Below are 19281 nucleotides of genomic sequence, written 5' to 3' on the forward strand. Positions count from 1 at the left end.
GCTAATTGATTCTTAATTTTTATAAATTCTCATTACATTGATGAAGTTTTCTTTAACAATAATGAAAGGAATCGTAGAATCGAACGTCAATTGTAGGAGCGGAACCAGTTTACTCTTTTGTCTCCGAAGGCTGCTCCGTGGCTCCCTCTGGTGTTGGCTCGGCCCCAGTACCCGGCGGTGGTGTGGAGGGTGCACACGAGGATGGGTCTTGAAATATCACATTGTTTGTTGCAGCCTTTGCTACTTCCGAGAAATCAAACCAGTGCTTGACATTTCCAAATCCCTTGATGCACGACGTTGCTAAATCTCTTATCTCCTCCGGTGGAAGGATTCTGTCCCAGAGATTGAGACCGCTGACCTTATACAGTTGCAGCCATTTTTCACCGACCCTTAACATCCCTCCACCTTCTAACTCCTCGGGCATCATGGTTTCCGATATCTTCCTTTCGCCGTCCACGTAAACCACTGCCACTCCAGTTATTCCGGAAAACGTAACACAAAAATGGTGCCATTTGTTGCCTTCCATGAGGGGTCGTGATAAAATACTACAATTTAAACAGACGAAGAGCAACGGCAATCAGAACACTGACGTTTCATCTGACTTTACTGAAATGCTCTGATGGTACAATATTTTGTTCAAAACATCAAGCCATTTTTTCTTCTGATCCAATTTTTGTACTATCGGACAAGCAATTGACACAAACTGGGGTGCTTCAGTTTACAAACCTCCCCGAGTTTTGTCAGCCCCGAGGAGCTAGTATGTTTCAAACTCCGCGTTTTCCTTATGTTAGCGGGTTTTTTTTCTGTGCTAACTAGTCTGATGGGCTCCTTGACCTTGTAAAAGTTTCAACGTTTCCACTATCAATATGATCAAAAATCGAATTTCGAATTGTAAGCTTTGTGCACGTTAATAGTTTTTCGGGGTTTAACGCAATCACGTACCGAGAGTCCTAAGGCTTTTTGGTCAGCCGGTAGGCGCCAGGAAAGACTCTGGAGAATTAAAAAAATAATATTTGTTTTGATTGGATGCTCTGTATAAGCTCCGTAACGGCTTCCGTTGTTTTACCACAGAAATCCTGCGGTAATAAAATTCCGTACCCCAGAGTCTCTCCTGGCGACCAACCGCTGGTCAAAGAACCTGAGGACTCTGGGTTCAACGAGAGTTTTGAAAAACGCACGCCTGGGCCCAAAACCAAAACGGAGCTTCCAGGAAGCCAGAAGTCGTGTAACATGATGAAGGTTCCTTATGTGCGCGGGGAAGCTTGGTAACTCCCTATTATGTTCTAACTGAGGGACTCAGAAGCAAGTGGGACATCCCACGTACGTGCACAAACCTCAAACATTTGAAATGCGCTAGTAAACTAACATGGATAGCGTCTAAGTCTGTTTCAAAACCATAGGAAGACTTAAACAAATACAATTCCTTTTCTAGTTTTTGGTAGAGGGTAAATTTTGTTTCAATTTTAAGCGAAGTAGTCTATTTTCAGTTTTTCGTGTTTTTGGATAATCCATGCACTTTGGCTCTGACTCCTCAACTATATTTAACTTAGTAAACTTTACCTAAATTTTCTCTCGGTTAAACTAAAGCAGATTATACTAAATTAAACGAAACTAAAAGAAAGAATCTGGCTTGACTAAGTCAGAATCACCTAAACGCTACCTCATCACAGCCTCAGCTCAAACTCTAAACGGCTGAACGAAAGTACGTGAACATTAACTAAGCATTGTGCAACTGCCTTGTAATTCTCGTTCGCTTCTCGATCATTTCCAATTTATTACTCCAATCCACCGTCTGGCGACTTTCTTAGCGTACGAAAAAACCCAAAACGCTCATAAAAACACACAGAAAAAATGTTAAAAACTTGAAACCTGGCATACACATTGTTGTTAGTACAGGGACGAGTTTGCCAAAAATATGGCTTTCAAGGTGCCTAGCTATTTCTTGTTTTAGATTCGCAAGCTATTGTGGTGAAATGTACAGCCGCAATCGTTTTCCTTACAGTGGGTCCATAATTATCATTAAATTATTATTACTCGCGCTGATCTCTCCAACACCTTTACCTGTTCTTTGATTTTTTAACAACCTCATCATTCAACACTTTTTGCATCACACGCAGATTCATTTGATTCCCATCGTGTGTATCCCACTGCAGTCCAAAATACTGAGTATTACTCCCAAAGACAGCCAGTATCCAGCCAATGGACGCATAAAATTGCAAGAAACGGTCCCACAGACACATGGTCAGGGTAGACATGTGGGGAATGTTTCGCACCGATATTCCTGCCCTGTAATAATGTTGTGTGTAAGTGCCCTTGGGTTGTATGTCGAAGGTACCTTTTAAAATTAAAGAAAAAGAGGCAAATTAGGAATGTCGAACAAAACTCTGCCATCACGGCGCAGTGGTGAGAGCACTCGTCTCCCACTAAAGTGGCCCGCGTTCATTTCCTGGACTCGAGTTAAGTTTGTTGTTGGTTCTCGTACTTGCTCCGAGAGGTTTTTCTCCAGGTACTCGAGTGTTTCCCTCTGCTCAAAAAGCACCACTTCGAAATTCCAATTTGATCTCGGCTGGAGAGTATCCACAATTGCAATTAGTGCTCTGAGCTAACTATATATATATATATCGACACATAAATAAAGTGATTTCAGTATTTCTGTATTTACGGAGGAAAGAAAAATGTTTACTTGGTAGTCCGTTCCCTTTATTTCCTATGCTTCAGGCTAATTTCTCTCATCAAATCTTCAGAAACAAGAAAGGAACTTTTGAAAAGTAAAATAATTAGATTTTAAACAACACTTTGATAAGGCCAAAAGCGCGTAAGCAGCAAATTAACTGGATTATTTTCGGCAACGGCATCTGCAACCGAAAATTGAAACGTTTGGCACACCATGCGGGACGTCACGCCTTGCATGTTCGATCATTTAAAGATCATTGCCTTGTCCCTGTACGGCTCTCTCCCAGGCCCTCACTATCAATTCGTTTCGGTGCCACCTGATCCAAAACAGATTGACCGAGATGAAAGACATAGAGAGGCCTAGGAACTACGCAATTAAAAATCGCACGAGTAAAGATTCCTCCCGCCAGAAAAAGTTCAACGAAACTTTCAACTTTGTGAAACCGATTATCAACGCAACCATATACAGCCAAAAACTTCTCACTATTTATATCGATGCAATACTTTTCCGGAGTCAAGATGTGCGGCTCTTTACACTCAGGCAGACATGTCTTAGTGTCGATGTCCTTAGCGACGCGGCATGCGTTACATTCTGTAGGCAGAGGGTTCCCAGATGATGCTGTATTGCAACCTTAAGGTGGAAATAAAAGAGAAAGAATCCCTAAAGAATTAATAGTTGCTCTTGTTATTTGTTTTTTGTGTCTGATTTCTTGGTTTCAAGTTGGGCACGGCATAGACCCAATGCAAAAATGGCTGACATTTTAATATTCTTTTGTCTGCATTCAAATTGGCCTCACTAACCTCGTTCTTGAGTTCAAATATCAAAAGAATATTTTACCTTGAACGAGGCTAGTGAGGCTAATTTCAATACAGAAAAAAGAATATTAAAATGTCAGCCATTTTTGCATTGGGTGTATATAATTTCACTGAACTGAGCCTGATCCAGAATTAGGCTATAGTGAGAGAGATGTAACATTCATCTGTATCACAAGCATCGTACAAAGAAAAACCGTTGAGATCGCGGCAGGACTCAGCTGAATAACAACGAGAAGACTACACCACAATCTCGTACCCAGAGTCCTCTGGTGCTTTGGCCAGCGGTTGGTTGCCAGGAGAGACTCTGTGGTACTGGAATTTTATTACCACAGGATTTCTGCGGTAAAACAATGCAAGCTGTTTACGGAGCAGCCAATCAAAAACTTTATTTATTAATTTTTTTGAATTCACCAGTCTCTCTCCTGGCAACCAACCGCTGGCCAAAGAGCCTGAGGACTCTGAGTACGAGACTGACTACACTCATACTGTGAGGTATTGCGGGACTGTGAGTGGTGATGTTGCTTTGTAATTATTACTATTACATTATACGGCGTGACCAGTACTTTTTAAATTTCAGGAACGAAGTTTTGAAATTTACATGTCAGTTTTGAACATATCGCTAGCGAGATTTCAGAGTTCCCGTAGAAATCTCGCTAGTTTATTGACAGTATAAAGCTATGAATTTTTGTTTACAGGACAGCTGCAAAAAGTATTTCAAAAATAACAATTGTTTTCCGAGTATTTTGAATTTTTTTTTCTAGTTAATGCGTCTTTTTTTGGAAAGATTTCCAGAGAAATCTTCAAGATTCTATTCAAATGCCGGACATTACAAAGAGCAAATCGAATGTTCGTTTCATTCTCGGAATACTGGTCATGCGTTACGTAGACTGACTGTAATAACTCAGCTAGGCTTTTTTCTCAACCCATTCTTAGCTTCCGTACTTCGCCCTACCTGCTTCTCGAATAAAAATTCTCTTGTGGTATATTGCCCTAAACTTGACGAACTCATTGTGAGTTTCCGACCCTTCATAGTATAGATTCATTATTGGACAGATCTCACCTGCTAATCGATTTAGCCGTCAGTGCTGTCTGTATATCCCTTTTTATTCTTACCGTAGAGGGGATCACAATCCTCCTGGCACCTCTGTGTACACAACCTCGTTTCCAGATCCATGTGTGTATCGCCTTTACACTCAGCGCTGGTCATGTCACGTGACACAATATGCGCGTCGATTACGTCAAGCTTCTTGTCGCCGTTTCCGAAGGCGTAGAACCGCACGTTCAAACGTTCGCTGGTATCTAACATGTTCAAGTATATGTCGCCGCTGTCTGTAGTTCCCAATGTTTTTCCGTATTCAATAAGGGTGCTGGATTCTGACTCGGTGACGCATACGAAGTAAGATTGCAGTAAGTTTGGGTCACCAAGTCCTCGAGCGTTTGGGTTGTTCGTGGAGGTTTTTAACGTGTCTCCCTGTGAAGAAAAAACTCAAGTAACTTCCGCATGATTTTTTGCCTTAACTCCCTTGGATTCTAGTATGAATTTTTCCATCAGTAGATTATAATAATCGTTTTGATAAATCCTTCATGATTCAACCTTGCTCTCAGGGCTTTCCATCGCGCTCCTTCCAATTTACAACGGAAAGGCCCTGGGAGCGAGTTGTTCATGATTAAACCATTGCTACATGCGGCTGGAAGAGGGTGTTGAAACAAATGTTGCATTCATTCATTGAAGTGTCGATTTTCAAGAACAACCAGAAGACAATTTAATCAGTCGTTATTTCTCAGGCATGGTATATTGGCTCATGTACCATGGCCGCGAAGCCAATCAAATCCTGGAATTGCATTATACAACGATCCTGTTTTTAATAATCTATGTTATCTTACCTTATAAATGGCTACTCTTTCAGGTGTAATTTCAGTGTAATACCATGTGGACTTGTCTTTGGGTAAATTTGAGAAGGCTACGAAAATGCTTCCCTCTGTAGTTGCTGTGAAGTGAAGACATTTCCCGTTGCTGTCAGTCGGGTCAAAACGAAGAGTGTTGGACCATTTCATATTACAAGGTTTATTTGTCGTCACTTCTCTTTTATATGCTACTGCAGTGACATCATCAGCTTTAGAAACAATTCTAGCCAAAGTGCGTCCTTCCAGAAAGCCGTGAAAATTTGGGAAGAACTGTTTCGAAGCTTTGAAATCAGGTGTCAGTAACTCCAAACCTCCAGTATTTTGGGTATACGACAAGACCAGGCCAAGGACGGACATCTTATGCTTTTTAGTATCGCCGCTTCCCCCATTTTTGAAGGCATTATATAAATGAAACGAGCCATCTTCTTCCCCAGTCAACCATTTTCCATTGGTAAACTTCACCAGGCGACTCATGTTGCGAGGGATGGTTTAGCCTTCGATGCCAGTTAGATCCTTTTTCATGTCGAATGTTACACGAAATTCCTTTTGTCCACTGATAATTGTCTGCCAGTTTAGCGCCGGTTTAATTGTTCTCTTTTCTAGGTCTCGGTTCTCGGTTTGAGCGGAAGAGGTGCACTCTGGGAGAAGAAAATCTGAAATTGACATAGGGCCCTACGAACAAAGCGAAAAGTAGATGAGAAACTAGACAGCGTTCAAACTAAGCCGCTTCATGTTATAGACTCAACACGCTTCAGAGTCTAATTTAGTGATGTAGCGGACGGGGGAGTTCCAAACATGGCTGAGGACTTGCTAAATATGGTCTTCGTCATCACTCAGATCATCGAGTTATTTTACCAGCCGTTCAAAAGTAGCATCGAAAGGCCGACAGCTTGGAAACTGCAAGAAATTACAAGTATCGCTTGGAGGACGAATAAATCAAAGGGTTTAAAAGATTCAACTGAAGAACGACCATATATTGCAGATATTTGCGTACACTATATATCTGCGGTACTTTCCAGTATCTTACGAACGCAAAAATGACGAGCACCCAGTTGGCTTGATAGCTCAGTTGTTAGAGCACTGCATCGTCATGAGTTCAAAACCCGTTCATGCATGTTTGGATATTTTCAGTGTTCTCTTTCCCCAGCTGCCTAAGTTGCATGCAGTTTAATCTAGCGTTTGATGAGGCAAATCCAAGCGGTAAAAATAACACTTCTTAATGTATAACTTAATATTAATTATTTTCAAGAAAGTTTCAACATGACCCTCTCTTACTACCGTACGGCACAGTGATGACCACACATCTTGTCGTGCTAAACGATTGTAACACTAATAACTTGGTTCAAAAAGTCCTTCCTAACAAAGTGGAATTTTAATCGGCAAACCATTTAGTTCCTCACGACGGTAACACGACGTCTGTAGCGAACCAAGGCTCGATTACCAGCGGCAGTTCGGGAAATGAGCCCGCGCTCACTCCCTCAAAGAGACGATTACCGTACCTGAGGGAGTGGCCAGGGCGCAGAGGAGTCAAATTTCCAGGTTAAATTCACTGGGAAATTGCGCGGCAAACTGAGTTTGTTGATACAAGAACATGATCGAACAAACCGTCATTAGATCTTATTGCGCGTCTGTTGAAAGATTATAGAGCCAGCAATTGTCGCCTGTGAAAAAATGATCGCCGCTGAAGCCGTCGGAAAAGCAAAGCACGGCAATGCGCCCACAGTCATTGTTGCATGCGGCTTGTGTTTTGGGGATACTCTTTCAAAAGACGCGTAATAAGATCCCATGACGCTTTGTTCAATGACTTTCTTACAACGCAATTTCCCAGTGAGTTTATCCGGAATTTACATCAAATCTGACTCCTCTGCTCCTTATGGGAGTGACGGAAATCGAACCTATATAGCGAGCTTAAATTATTGTCAGTAGCAAGTTGTTTATTTAATTAACCATACACAAAACCTACCTCTTCCATATAAACCTCAATAGCTCTTTTCAAACTTATCCTTCTTCTCCTAATGGCCTCCTCTAACCCTTTTCTGCTGTCAAAGGAACAGTAATGTTTAATCACCGTTCCATTCTCGACGACAGTCTCAAAGAAGGTCACTTTATCCCCGTTAGCGTTGGTCTCGGTTTTCAAGCTTGCCGCATGCCCCTCGCAACCCCAGTTGACTTTTTCGCCAGGAAACAGGTCCCGCATTCGGAAGTTTACCAAATCTGTGACAGAACCGACCTGGAAGAGAAAGGGTTTCGGATATTTTGGGATGGAAACAAGCCATTCCTTAAACTTGGTTTTGAATGTGGGGGAGTACGCGTCTGACAAGATGGCCGCCACCTCATGGCTTCCGCCCAGTGCTATGACAGTCGTTGAAGTAGTCTTCGATTGATTCCGCGAATACTCCCCGCCCTTAGTGCTGGACTTGGCTCCTACGCTGGAAAACAAAGTTTTGAATTCCATCTCCATTTCCACAGCAAATTCTTTTTTGTTGGAGACGTCGCTTGCATCCATGAATTTACGAATTTCAAGTTGACCGCCAAACTTTGAGGATTTGATGTAATGTGTTCCCCACCTCTGGATGAAATTTTCTGTAAGCACAACAATCAAATGTATTAATTACTTAATAATATTTTTTGTCCTAGTTCTTGTTTGAATATGCATATGCCTACTTATTCAATTAAGAACCGCGCGGGTTGGAGAGGATATCGCCTATGTGAAGTGCCAAATTATGATCATGATTACGGGAAAGCAAGAGATGATGATTATAGCCAACTAGGGGCTTTGCGCCTCGTTGGTTATAATCATCCCATAAGGCTGGTTCTCATATAATCGTTACGATCGTTACGATCGCTATGATCGCTGCAAAATGCGACCAGCGATCCCAGCGATCATATGAGAATCGCTCTGTTCCGCGATCATAGCGATCTTAATGATCGTACCGATCACAGCGATCACGATCGCTAACATAGAAAAATTTCTATCTCGACGATCGTAGCGATCGGTGTTGCGTGAACGTAGCGATCATAGCGATCTGAAAACGACCATATGAGAATTGGTTTCTGCAATCGTAGCGACTGGAAATATCCCATAAGTCATTACAACATTGGACTTTGTATCCCATAATTCAACACGAAAATATAACTTCAGAAACATGTTAGCGATCGTAGCAATCATATGACAATCAAAGCAACCGTTACGATCGTTATCATCGCTGGGTACGCTGGTCGCATTTTGCAGCGATCATAGCGATCGTAGCGATTATATGAGAACCAGCCTATACCCAAAAAGCGCGAGTGGAATAATTGTTGATTATTCACCGAATCGGAGGTGCATGGGTAGTGGTAGATATTTACCGAGCCGCGAAGCGCCAAGGAAATATCTAACACTATTCACCGCCCGCGATACTAAGGTCAATAATTGTTTTAGTACTGATTAACACCGAACCAGTGGATCAGCAGACCCATTATTTTCCATTCTTTGACGAATTGGCAAAAAGACTTATGCGCCAAATCTGGGAAAATGTCGGGCGATGAATAGCAAATACGATCTCAAGTTTGATAAGCCAATCAGAATCCGCGAAAACCAGTATCCACTAGTTTGATGTCATACTAATATACACTTACGGTACTACAAATTGTGTGAGCCGCGTATTCCCATATGAACCCAAAAGAAATGGAAGGAAATTATTTTCTTGAGTGCTAAGATGAGGACTTCTGTCCTTATAGTTCTCCGAGCTCGCAAACCCCCTGAAGGAAATTGGTTTGCCGAGGTCAAAGAGAACTCTTTGACCTTGGCGGATGTTAAGAAAGTTCTCCGTGAATGGTAATAGAGAAAAATGACAAAACAACAAATAAAGTGTGAAATAATTTGAAATCCTTGCGCGCATGTCATGTGATCATGCGCGCGCAAAGTTCTTCCCAAGGGGGGTAAATAAACTCAATGAATTCAAACAGCTGGATTTGAACCCACGAACTCAGGAAATTAAGGTTTTGCACTTACGGTATTTGAGGGGGGCTCCTGCAGCGAAGTACAAAGTAGGCAGTTCCATGAATTCTCTTAGAAATGACAAACTTAAGTCTTGGGGTTTGACTTCGTCCAAAAACACTTCATATCTGCAACAAGTTTTTTTGAAACAGTCATGAACAGTAACACTGACAAGAAAAGTGATCAATTAAGACAACGGTCCTGTGAAATAGTGCAGATAATCGGTTAGTGTCACCTATTGCTATCAATAGGCTGATCAAGTTTCTATTGGTTTTTCAAAAAAATGGGCAACTGTTTCTCATTAGCGTATTTTATTTGTGATGGAGGTGAAATACACCCTTCATCCCTGATTTCACAGTCTAAAACCTCCCATTGGCGTATATGTATTGTTAATACTGGGAGCCATAAAAATGTCTCTCGTGAATTGGGCTGATTCCCTGATAAGACTTGATGCAATTGTGCTAGGATTCTCAAATTTTGTGTTCATTTAAATACCAAAGTCTGGCTGTAGAGAGGTAGGAGACAGTTCTATATTTGCTCTCACATGTACAATACAAGTCCACGATATACAACAAGCTTTTTACGATCACTTGTCTGCTAACATTATACTGGAGAAAACGTCTCGTTCCTGTGAACCAACAAGATAGTTGCCTGCCTAATATTTTACCTGTTTATATCGACGCTCAACTGGGCCATATACTGTTGACTTGCACCTGACTCAGACTCGCCCCAGGCCGATTTTACGCCTGCGTAGAACCCAAAGTAAGAACCGGACACCCCTGCCTCCATTTGCAGAAAGGACTGGAACTCAGAGCCGCTCTCAAACGTCACCATGCTAGCTTTAGTGTCGTAAATACCGTGGACGTTCATTGTGTCTGGGACATCGTAATCATCATACCTGATAAATAGAACAAAATTCCCTTTACATGCATACGCGCCCTTAAGAAGTGCGGACTAACTGATAGGCTGCTTATTCTTGTCAGGTCTGTTTTAGAGTACGCGAGTCCCGCTTGGGCTGACCTCACGCAATACTTAAGTGATCAAATTGAATCAACACAAAAGAGGGCGCTAAAAATTATTTTTTCTTCTCTGTGCTATGAGGACGCGCTTAAGAAGTCAGGCTTAATTTTGCTGTGCCATAGGAGGGAGGATGCGTGTATAACATTTCTCAAGCGAAGTTATTCTTCTTCCGACCTGCTACGACGGCTTAGTGCCGAGAGTTGCGAACACAAGACCGTATGCCCTTAGAACAGGAGCCTGTTTTTGTGGCTGCCTCCTCAAGAACTAACAGATTTGGATTTTTGCATTATCAAATACCAGAATCTCGTTTAAAATAGCGAAATGTGATATGTCTTATATTTATGTGTCATAATTCCAAAATATTTGTATGTAATTAATGACCCGCCTTGTAATTCAGTTTATGCTGCAAAAAGGTTGAATAAACGAAAATTATTATTATCTTTGAATAAAGCAATGCGCTGTCGGGAAAGAAGCACTGATGTGCGTGACGTAAAATATTAACTTGGAAATTTGATGAACAATGTCACGAAATAGTAACGCGAGCAATACTTTAAAATTAGTGAGCAAAGCAGATTGCACAATTGTACTCCGGGAAAGTCCGAAGTTAATACACTGCATGACAACGAGGTAACTGCACGCGTAGTATTAAGCTAAATAAGGAAGAGAAACGCGTGTAATTCTGTAATTGAAATTAAATTTAGTAGCATTACAATAGTGTAGGCTTGGGATTATACTGTGCTCGTGATTGTAGTAAAAATACTTGTTGCGCAAATAGAACCTAGAAACTCTTAGTACAATTGTAATGTAAGATCAGATCGAGTAAGAACGAATTGTGAACGGAACTGTGCATCGCGAATATTGTAGATTGGACCAGAGATCAGAGATTGTCAGATTGTGAATGTTAAATAAATCTTCCGAAAAGGAAAGAATTACAGTCCTCTTCAGTTTGTGAACCGGCAAGTGCGGAGTTCATGAAAGATTCCGCGACATGCGCTACTCGTGTAAGCAAAGCGGCTACGCAAGTTCCAAGTTACTACGCACAACAGAAATAGCAGATGCCAACACCTCAACCTAGTTACCAGTGCCTGGAAACCACGTTGTCAGCACCCCTTCCTTTCTTCTCCTTTCTTCTGTATCAGCTCCTTATTCGTATTGGCTTGGCAATTCATTTACGCTGGTTTAGTGTGTCTCTTATTACAGGATACTACCTTGTTGTGATATAGGTGACAAAAATGTTAAAAAGTTGAAACTGGAGAATACACTTCTGACTTATTCGATGGCTGTGTGATTACAGTTAAATGGCAATCCGAAGTAAAGTAATTTTCTTAACTTACGACATAACACTAAATATTTATGAATTTCAACTGAAACATACTAAACAAACTATGTCACTGGCAATATTTGAGGGATGGACATGCAGCTATGCTATAAAATATCCGGTCGTGTTTTCATGACTCCTGAGGTTTGCAACTACCTATAGCCGATAGTCAAATAATTAAACTTTCGCACGCACAAAGTTATACGTTGCTTTCCAGCACAGCTTCGTTGCACGATGCTCATTTTTCTCGATTCAGGGCTGTACCCACCACGCCCATCAAAACCCACGCCCGTGAAGGCCGCGCTTTAATGACGTTCTGTTGGTCAAAGGTTACATAGACGGGTTAGTGTTACACAAGAAAGGATGCCTCTCTTGTACTATACTATGTACAGCCCTGATGAAAATGATCGGCTAAGCTTCATAAAAAGGTTCGCGTGAACAAAGGTCTCAGTTGCTGTATAGTAATTGTACTGTAATTGTATTTCTTTCAGATCGAATAATTATAATCATCTAGTAATAGTAATCACAGATTAAAAAGTGTGGTCGGCATGCCAATTTGATCGACCGCATATCTTCACGTGAAAATGAGGCCAGATTCTTGGATCAAAACGAGATAAATTTACGCGACAGAGAAAGAAAATGGCCGCCAACCTTGATTATTTGCACAGGCAGCCCAACGCAAACACAAAATTAGACTTGCGGCCGCGGTAAAACACCAATTATACGAGTTACTTGCTTTCCAATAATAACAGTACTGATTGTGTTGATTCTCCAACGGTCCATCGATCTTTTAGTACCACTTGTAAAGATCGGGTAGCTACCGTAAAAGCTCTATTAGCCCCTCCCCCTCCCCTCCTCGTTCTCTAATAAGCCCTCCCCGCCCTTTTTGGGTCATGAGATTTTGTTATTAGTCCCTCCTATTCTCTATTTCGAAATCCACCTAATATAGAGCCCAGTTGGTTTGTTATTAAATGATCCATTCAATTGAAGGTTTCACTGCAGTTGCTTGAGTTTTCCTACAAAAGGAAACATAAGCAGCGACGACGTGAAAGCCAACGTAAACGTCACCTGAAAATACAACTTTATTTCGTTGCAACTCGTTCAACTTCTACAGAAACTGCGAACTACCCAGGAACTAAATTGGTAGGAGTGGCATTCGAGTAAAGAAAGAAAATGACAAATTCACCGTCGTGAGTTCACGCTCTCCACAAAACCTTGAATTTGGTCATTTCACGTTGTTGTTTTGGCGACAACGGCAAAGAAATGTGCCAAAATTCAAAACGCACGTGCAAAGCGTTTGTCGTTGCTCATTAAACCTATTGTTTTGCAGCGTTTTCGTTGCGTCGCCGTCGCCGTTGCATTAAGTTCTCTAAAAACTATTTTAAGACGAAAACGGTTAAGATATGAAATAAGCCCCTCGTTTCTATTAGTCCCCCTCTCTGATAAGACCCCGATGATGAGGCCTGGAATGAAATAACACCCCAACCCCCCCCCCCCCCCGGGGGGGGGGGCTTAATAGAGCTTTTACGGTATATAAGGCCAAGGACGATGTTAAAGTGCAAAACATACGTATGCGGTTTGTATGACGTCACTTTGTTGCAAGAATATAGCAACAATTGAAATCAAAACCTACGATTAGCAATTTCCCCATTGGTCTCTTAACTTTCCAACGTGTTTTTTTTGACTGAGAAGATTGTACGATCCACCATTTTGGATGTCACGAAGTGAGGCTGTGGCGGTACGTGTAGCATCGTAGAGTTTTGAGATTATGATTTGAATTAAAAGATCGAGCTAGCCCGAACAGTTGTTGAAACTGCTTTATACAGAGAAGCCGTAAGCGGGATTTTCTGGTTGAAATGAATTGATTCAGAAAAAGAGAACTCACCAAAATTCCTTCCACTCGGCTTAAAACAAACGGCGAAACAAAAAAAAGAGGGCAACCATAAAACTGGGAACTGGATAAGTTGATTTTTTTGTGAATACGTCATAATTTCCACCTACCACTTTATTCCTTATTTTGCGATGGTAATGATGATCATGACGACACGATGATGATGATAATGATGATGATGATGATGATGATGATGATGATGATGATTGGCAAGAGTCACGCATGTCACCTATTCAGACTATATGACGCACATGTGGCCCATGTTTTACACGCGAATAAAATCCAAGGTCACATTTTATTATTTGCTCCATGGTTCTGTGGTCTTTATTACAGTGATAATTTCATCTGATTGAAAAATGGCAATATATTTCAAATTAACAAACGGCCCAAATTGTCCCGTTGCGAAGTTTTCTGAATGAAATCGCTTTCAAACAACTAAAGAATTGTATTGTTCCATTTGGCGAAAGATTCTCACCAGTTTTTACATACAAATGAAACTCGGTTACTTCGATAAACGCGTCGAGGCCTGAGAACGAGACTGCTAATTCCCCATGCGTATCAGTAGGTTTGGTTTACGTCAGACTTGCATGGTGGTAACAATATTACTACGACAGTGCATAGACAGTGTTTCGGTCCTATTTATTTATTTATGTAATTTATTTTTACATCAAACGAAAATGTTCGAGACTTTACAATCCCACATTGTTTTTCCAGTCAAAACGTGTTTTGGCACACATCTGAATGAAAATTGAAAATATAGTTGAAAAGATATCCCAAATGTAGTTGCCGGGCAATTGTTGCCGTTTTTTGTAACATTTACTTCGATATAGGCCTCATTCATAAACGGGCGGATGATTTATTATTCTTTTCGACGTACCGTTGAGTTTCGAACGTAGCGGCCCCCGTTACTTTCAGAATTAGCTGGCCTAAGGGGCCGTAACTTTCGGGCACTTAAATTACGTAAGAAATGGAAAAAAAAATTATGGAAACACAACCGCACATATTAAAGCATAATGCCATCTTAATTCTCTCTTCCCCATTGATTCTTCGGCGAGCCATTTCCGTTTACTTTGTTAGTAAGAAATAACAAGAAAGTTTATTTTTATGTTTAGCATTGACGGTTGGTAACATGTATTTGTGGCACAAAGAGCAAAAAAGGAAAGGTCCGAAAATTGATGTTCCTTTCGGGAAAGGGTAAGGGGGGGGGCCGAAAATTAACGTTACTGCCAGGGGACTTCTGGGAAATAAAGGAAATAAGCACTTTCGAAGAGAACTTTACAAAGTCCCCACCCCATCTTAGGAGATGGCCGATAATAGGTTCATACTAACAGGTAAATTTCCATGAAACTAAAAGGTCTACAAACACTCAACTCTTTATTTTTTAACACGGTAAAAATCCATCAGGTTTTGGTACAGTACAAAAAACAACTACATAACCATATTTAATAACAATAAATGTTTCTAAAAAGTCTTACTCATAATTACACTAAACTACACCTGTTTTCCATGAATGCCGTGTATCTAACTTAATTAACTAAAATGATGGTTTAAAAATTGTATGAAATGACTTAGAGATTTCACTTGCCTAAGACTGCAGGGTAGACTGTTCCAGAGAGTTGCACCTCTATAACTAAAGCATTTTTTTAGGTAGTTAGTTCTTGGTAAAGGGACATTTAATTTGTTTGTAAAGTACCTTAAGATATAGCCTGGCGTACTGCGCCCAGTAAACATAGAGGATAAGTAGTCAGGAACCAGATCATGAAGAGCTTTGAACGCCATTAAAGGTACTTGAATTTGACACTGTGCAATCAGCCAGCGTCAGCATCAAAGGAAGAGGAGGTCAAAATGCGAACAGCACGATTCTGCAGTTTTTGTAATTTTTCTGAAAGCGTTTTGCCGCAATTCCCCCCAGACAATACTACAATAATCGAAATGCTACAAGCATGTTGAAGTGATTATTACCAAATAGCATATAAGAGAAAGACCGACCTTCCAAGTGATCAAACATCAAGATGTGTTCCTTGTGGTAACAGGACTGAAACGTTTTATGACTTTGTGGAACTATAATAACCGATGGTTACACGTTCAGATTTTTCAATAATCTAATCTCTTCACCAATGCTACTGAAAAGTGAATCGACTTAATTAAAAAGATGTAGAGATCAAAGCAAAACTCTCAAAAGGTCCAAAGAAACAACACACGAATCGAAAGACTGACATGTCTCCGCCGTAGATATTATGTGTATTTTACAATCATAGTCGAACCAAAGTAGCTCTGATCCTAATCCCTTTCGTAAAGCTTTACAAGTTCTTCCTTCTTTCCCCATGTGTCCATTCCAAGGTCTTTGCCCATTTTAAGAACTTCCTCGCAAATGTTGTCTGCTCTAGCAACTTCGTCAGGACATTTTGTGTACAGAAGTACTGCCAAGCGCGTCTTAATCCAAACCTTCCATCTGTGGTTTCCCTCTATAGTACTATCAGCAACTTCACTTCCTCTTTCAAACATTCTCTGAGCCTGGTCTAACTCCCCACTCAGTTGGTAACATTTTCCAAAGTTTCTAAAGATAGGAATCGCCTCTTTCTGCTCCAATCTTTCCATACTTTCCAAAATGCTGATAGCTTCACAGTAATGCTTTTTAGCCAGGCCAAAATCTTTGATGTACAAATAAAAATCCCCCAACTCTTTTTGAGCAAATGCAGTCAAAACATGCTGCCCAAAGTGTTCCTGACGAAAACCCAAGGCTTCTAAATGGTTTTCGAGAGCCTCGTCCTGCCTTGTCTGATCTTTATGAAGTTTTGCATTATACCCCATCTGTCCAAGAATTCTGGCTTTATCAAAGGCAGCACCATGCTCTTCCCGTTCATAAATGGAGATCGCTTCTTTGAGAAAATGTTGTGCCTCCTCTCTTTGGTTACAGTCCTGCGAGAGATACCTTCCATAGTGGCTCAAATAGAAGATTTCAGACAGACTTTCTTCCTTAAAAAGTTGACGATTTTCATCATGCAGTTCAGTGGCTTGGCGAATCAAGTCTTTAGATTTCTGCGTCTTAGCACCACCGTGTTTCCTTGCTTCATGATAAAGAAGAAACAAAATCTCTACTTGATTGGTTACTTTCTCCTGCTTTTCAGCAAAATGTAAAAGACCTTCGAGAAAATCGTAATAAAGCTCAAAGGGGACACAATCTTCCAAGTACTGTGCTACTCTTTGACATGTACTAATCACATCTCTCAATTCCGTACAGTTTCTGATTTGCTTCTTGCCAACGGCTCTAAGAGCGGACTCAAGATTAAGCCTTTCTTTGTTGAATAAGTCGAACGATTCTTTACATGTGTCTTTACCCCAGTATTTCTTTGAATTCTTCGACAACAAAGACAAGAAGTACTCGTCAAAACTCTGTTGGCCATGAGCCAAAATAGGGCGAAACTTGTCTGTTTTCCCAATCTGTTTGGCAAAATCTCTGATCAGTAAGTGAATAAGGAATCGGTTGTCCTGTTTCTGGATCAGGGACCTCTTCTTCAGCTCCTCCAAATGGTCAGCGCAGTTCACACCTAATAACGCATTTGCTGCATTTCTGTCAAAAGATCGAACAAACACGGACAAACACACCAACGCATGTTTTAAAGGTTCGTCAAGGTTTTCGAAAGCTATTTCCATCATTCGTTCATGATCAAGCGTTTTTGTTGGGTTGTTTTCAAGTTTTGTTACAAGTTCTTCGAAAGTGTATTCAGATTCTGATGGAAGGAGAGGCCCTGCTAATCGAAGTGCAAGTGGGATGTTCTCACAAAGTTCAGCTATCTTCTTTAACTCGACCTGTGTAACCTGCCCAGCTGTATGAGACCCCAAATCAGCACCATCCTTTAGAACTTTGATGCTCTCTTCTGTATCCAAGGGACCTACTTTGACAGGCTTAATATTTAGGCCTGTTTTGACACTGTCAATGTCCGAACGCCTGGAAGTAATCAAGAACTTAATTTTGCAACCTGAATACATCCTCATATCTTTTAACAACTTGATAAAAGAACTAGTGTGATCTTCTATAGCATCTTCCGCATTGTCAATGAGAAGTATGAGCTCATATTCAAGGCGCCTGCACCACCCACGCAAAGCATGCCTGGGGTTCTCACTAGTTTGTGGATGGCCTGGTACACACACATCCAAAATTTCTCTTAACTCGCCATCCAATTCATGTTTATTTTTTTCCATTTCTTCCTGTTTTGAACGTACACCTCTCAAAGAGCAAAACTTGACGATGCGTTGAAACTTGTCTTTGAGCTGATGACCAGCTTGAATAGCAACAGTGGACTTTCCGACTCCTGCTATTCCACTGACGAGTACTCCTGCCACTGCTGAACTGCTATCATCTGATAGGGCTTGGACAATGCTGTCAACCTCCTTTGTATGGCCGTGTATGTTGGAATCCTCTTCGGGTAGCTCACTTCTAGGTTTGCTTCCGTTCATTTCTTTTAGGAAAGATAACAACCAACGTAAAGGTGAATTCCAAAGTAAACTAGCAATAGGACATTTTCACTATGGCGTCATTTTACTACACCAACCAGAATCCTTCTGGTTTTTGTTTTCTCATGCTAATTCGAGCTATTGTTCTTTACTGTCCACTAGGATTACAAAATTTGAATTTGAAAAGGAACACGAAATGAATTCTGGTAGTTGTAGTAAAATGACGCCATCATGAAAATGGCCAATTTTAATTACTCACTTTACATGCATTAAAACGCTCTTTCTTTTCCTTGCAACATCACAGAAAGGTTCGTTTACTGTCACGTACTAGGCTTTTTTTCATCTCATTTGGTTGAGTTTGTACCAAAACTTGATACATGGATCATCAACAAGAGCAATAACAAAACGATTACCGAAAGAAATCATGAAATTATGTTTCTACTAAGGAAATTTAAGTTTTTTTAAAAGACCATCAGTTCCGCTCCCATAAGGCAAGATATCATTGAAAAACAAAATTGAAATTTCATGCAAGTTGCAACTAACGACAACAAAATGAACTGAAAAGTTAAACTTACCTCAAGCTATTTGGCCAGCAGTTGGTCACCAGGAGAGAGTCTGGGGGAACTGGAATTTTATGTTAATTTTTTTGATTGGCTTCTCCGTAATGGCTTGCATTGTTTTACTTCAGAAATCCTGCGGTAACAAAATTCCAGTACCCCCGCGTTTTCCTGTCAACCAACCGCTGGCCAAAGGGCTTGAATACTTTGGGCATGAGGTTGTCAGAGAGCTAGAAAAATAAGTGAATCTCACAGTTTCTGCAGTGATTTCGACAGGTTTTTAAATTTATCTGGGCAAAAGCTTAAAAAGCATTTCAATCCATTTCCTGGGGGTAGTAACAGTGGGACCACAGTGGAGGGAAACAGCCACGTTTTGTGACCATTCGCGAATCAAATTAACGCTAAAAGCAAACTAACGTTTTGACTATTCAAAGCTACTATTTTTTGTTTCTATATGTACATATTTTAGCGCTCTCACTTTGGCAAGTTAGTTAAAGACATTCACAATTACATTATATAACTTGACAATGACCAGCGAATGGTTGAAACATTGTTCCCTTTTAGTGTTTATTTTTATACATGTAGTTAAATCGTTTCGAATCTTTCTTGAAATTACAGCTGAAATTTGCTGCATCAGTGGGGAATGCTGCATAATTTCATGCACACA

General features: G+C 40.7%; 2 protein-coding genes and 1 pseudogene across 11 annotated transcripts in view; all 3 read right to left on the reverse strand.

The window, feature by feature from the left end:
- Positions 1–19281, reverse strand: part of LOC146451276 (uncharacterized) — a 106812-nt gene that overhangs the window by 11306 nt on the left and 76225 nt on the right. The gene's annotated exons all lie outside the window — the stretch shown is intronic.
- Positions 110–15381, reverse strand: LOC146451277 (uncharacterized; annotated as a pseudogene). Its single transcript, XR_014860066.1, has 10 exons — positions 15296–15381; positions 11907–12014; positions 10041–10271; positions 9389–9501; positions 7358–7977; positions 5374–6066; positions 4603–4960; positions 3158–3304; positions 2062–2335; positions 110–545 (listed from the first exon to the last, which is right to left on the reverse strand). The product of XR_014860066.1 is annotated as an uncharacterized LOC146451277 (transcript).
- Positions 14960–19281, reverse strand: part of LOC146451278 (uncharacterized) — a 126019-nt gene continuing 121697 nt past the window's right edge. For all 4 annotated transcript variants that reach the window (XM_085099381.1, XM_085099386.1, XM_085099382.1 and 1 more), the window contains one exon: positions 14960–18062. In XM_085099381.1, coding sequence (XP_084955507.1) covers positions 15883–18062 — 2180 coding nt within the window. In that variant the 3' untranslated portion in view covers positions 14960–15882. The remainder of the gene's footprint in view (positions 18063–19281) is intronic.

The sequence above is a fragment of the Pavona decussata genome, unplaced genomic scaffold (assembly GCF_977016875.1).
Source record: "Pavona decussata unplaced genomic scaffold, jaPavDecu1.1 SCAFFOLD_391, whole genome shotgun sequence".
Lineage (NCBI taxonomy): Eukaryota > Metazoa > Cnidaria > Anthozoa > Scleractinia > Agariciidae > Pavona > Pavona decussata.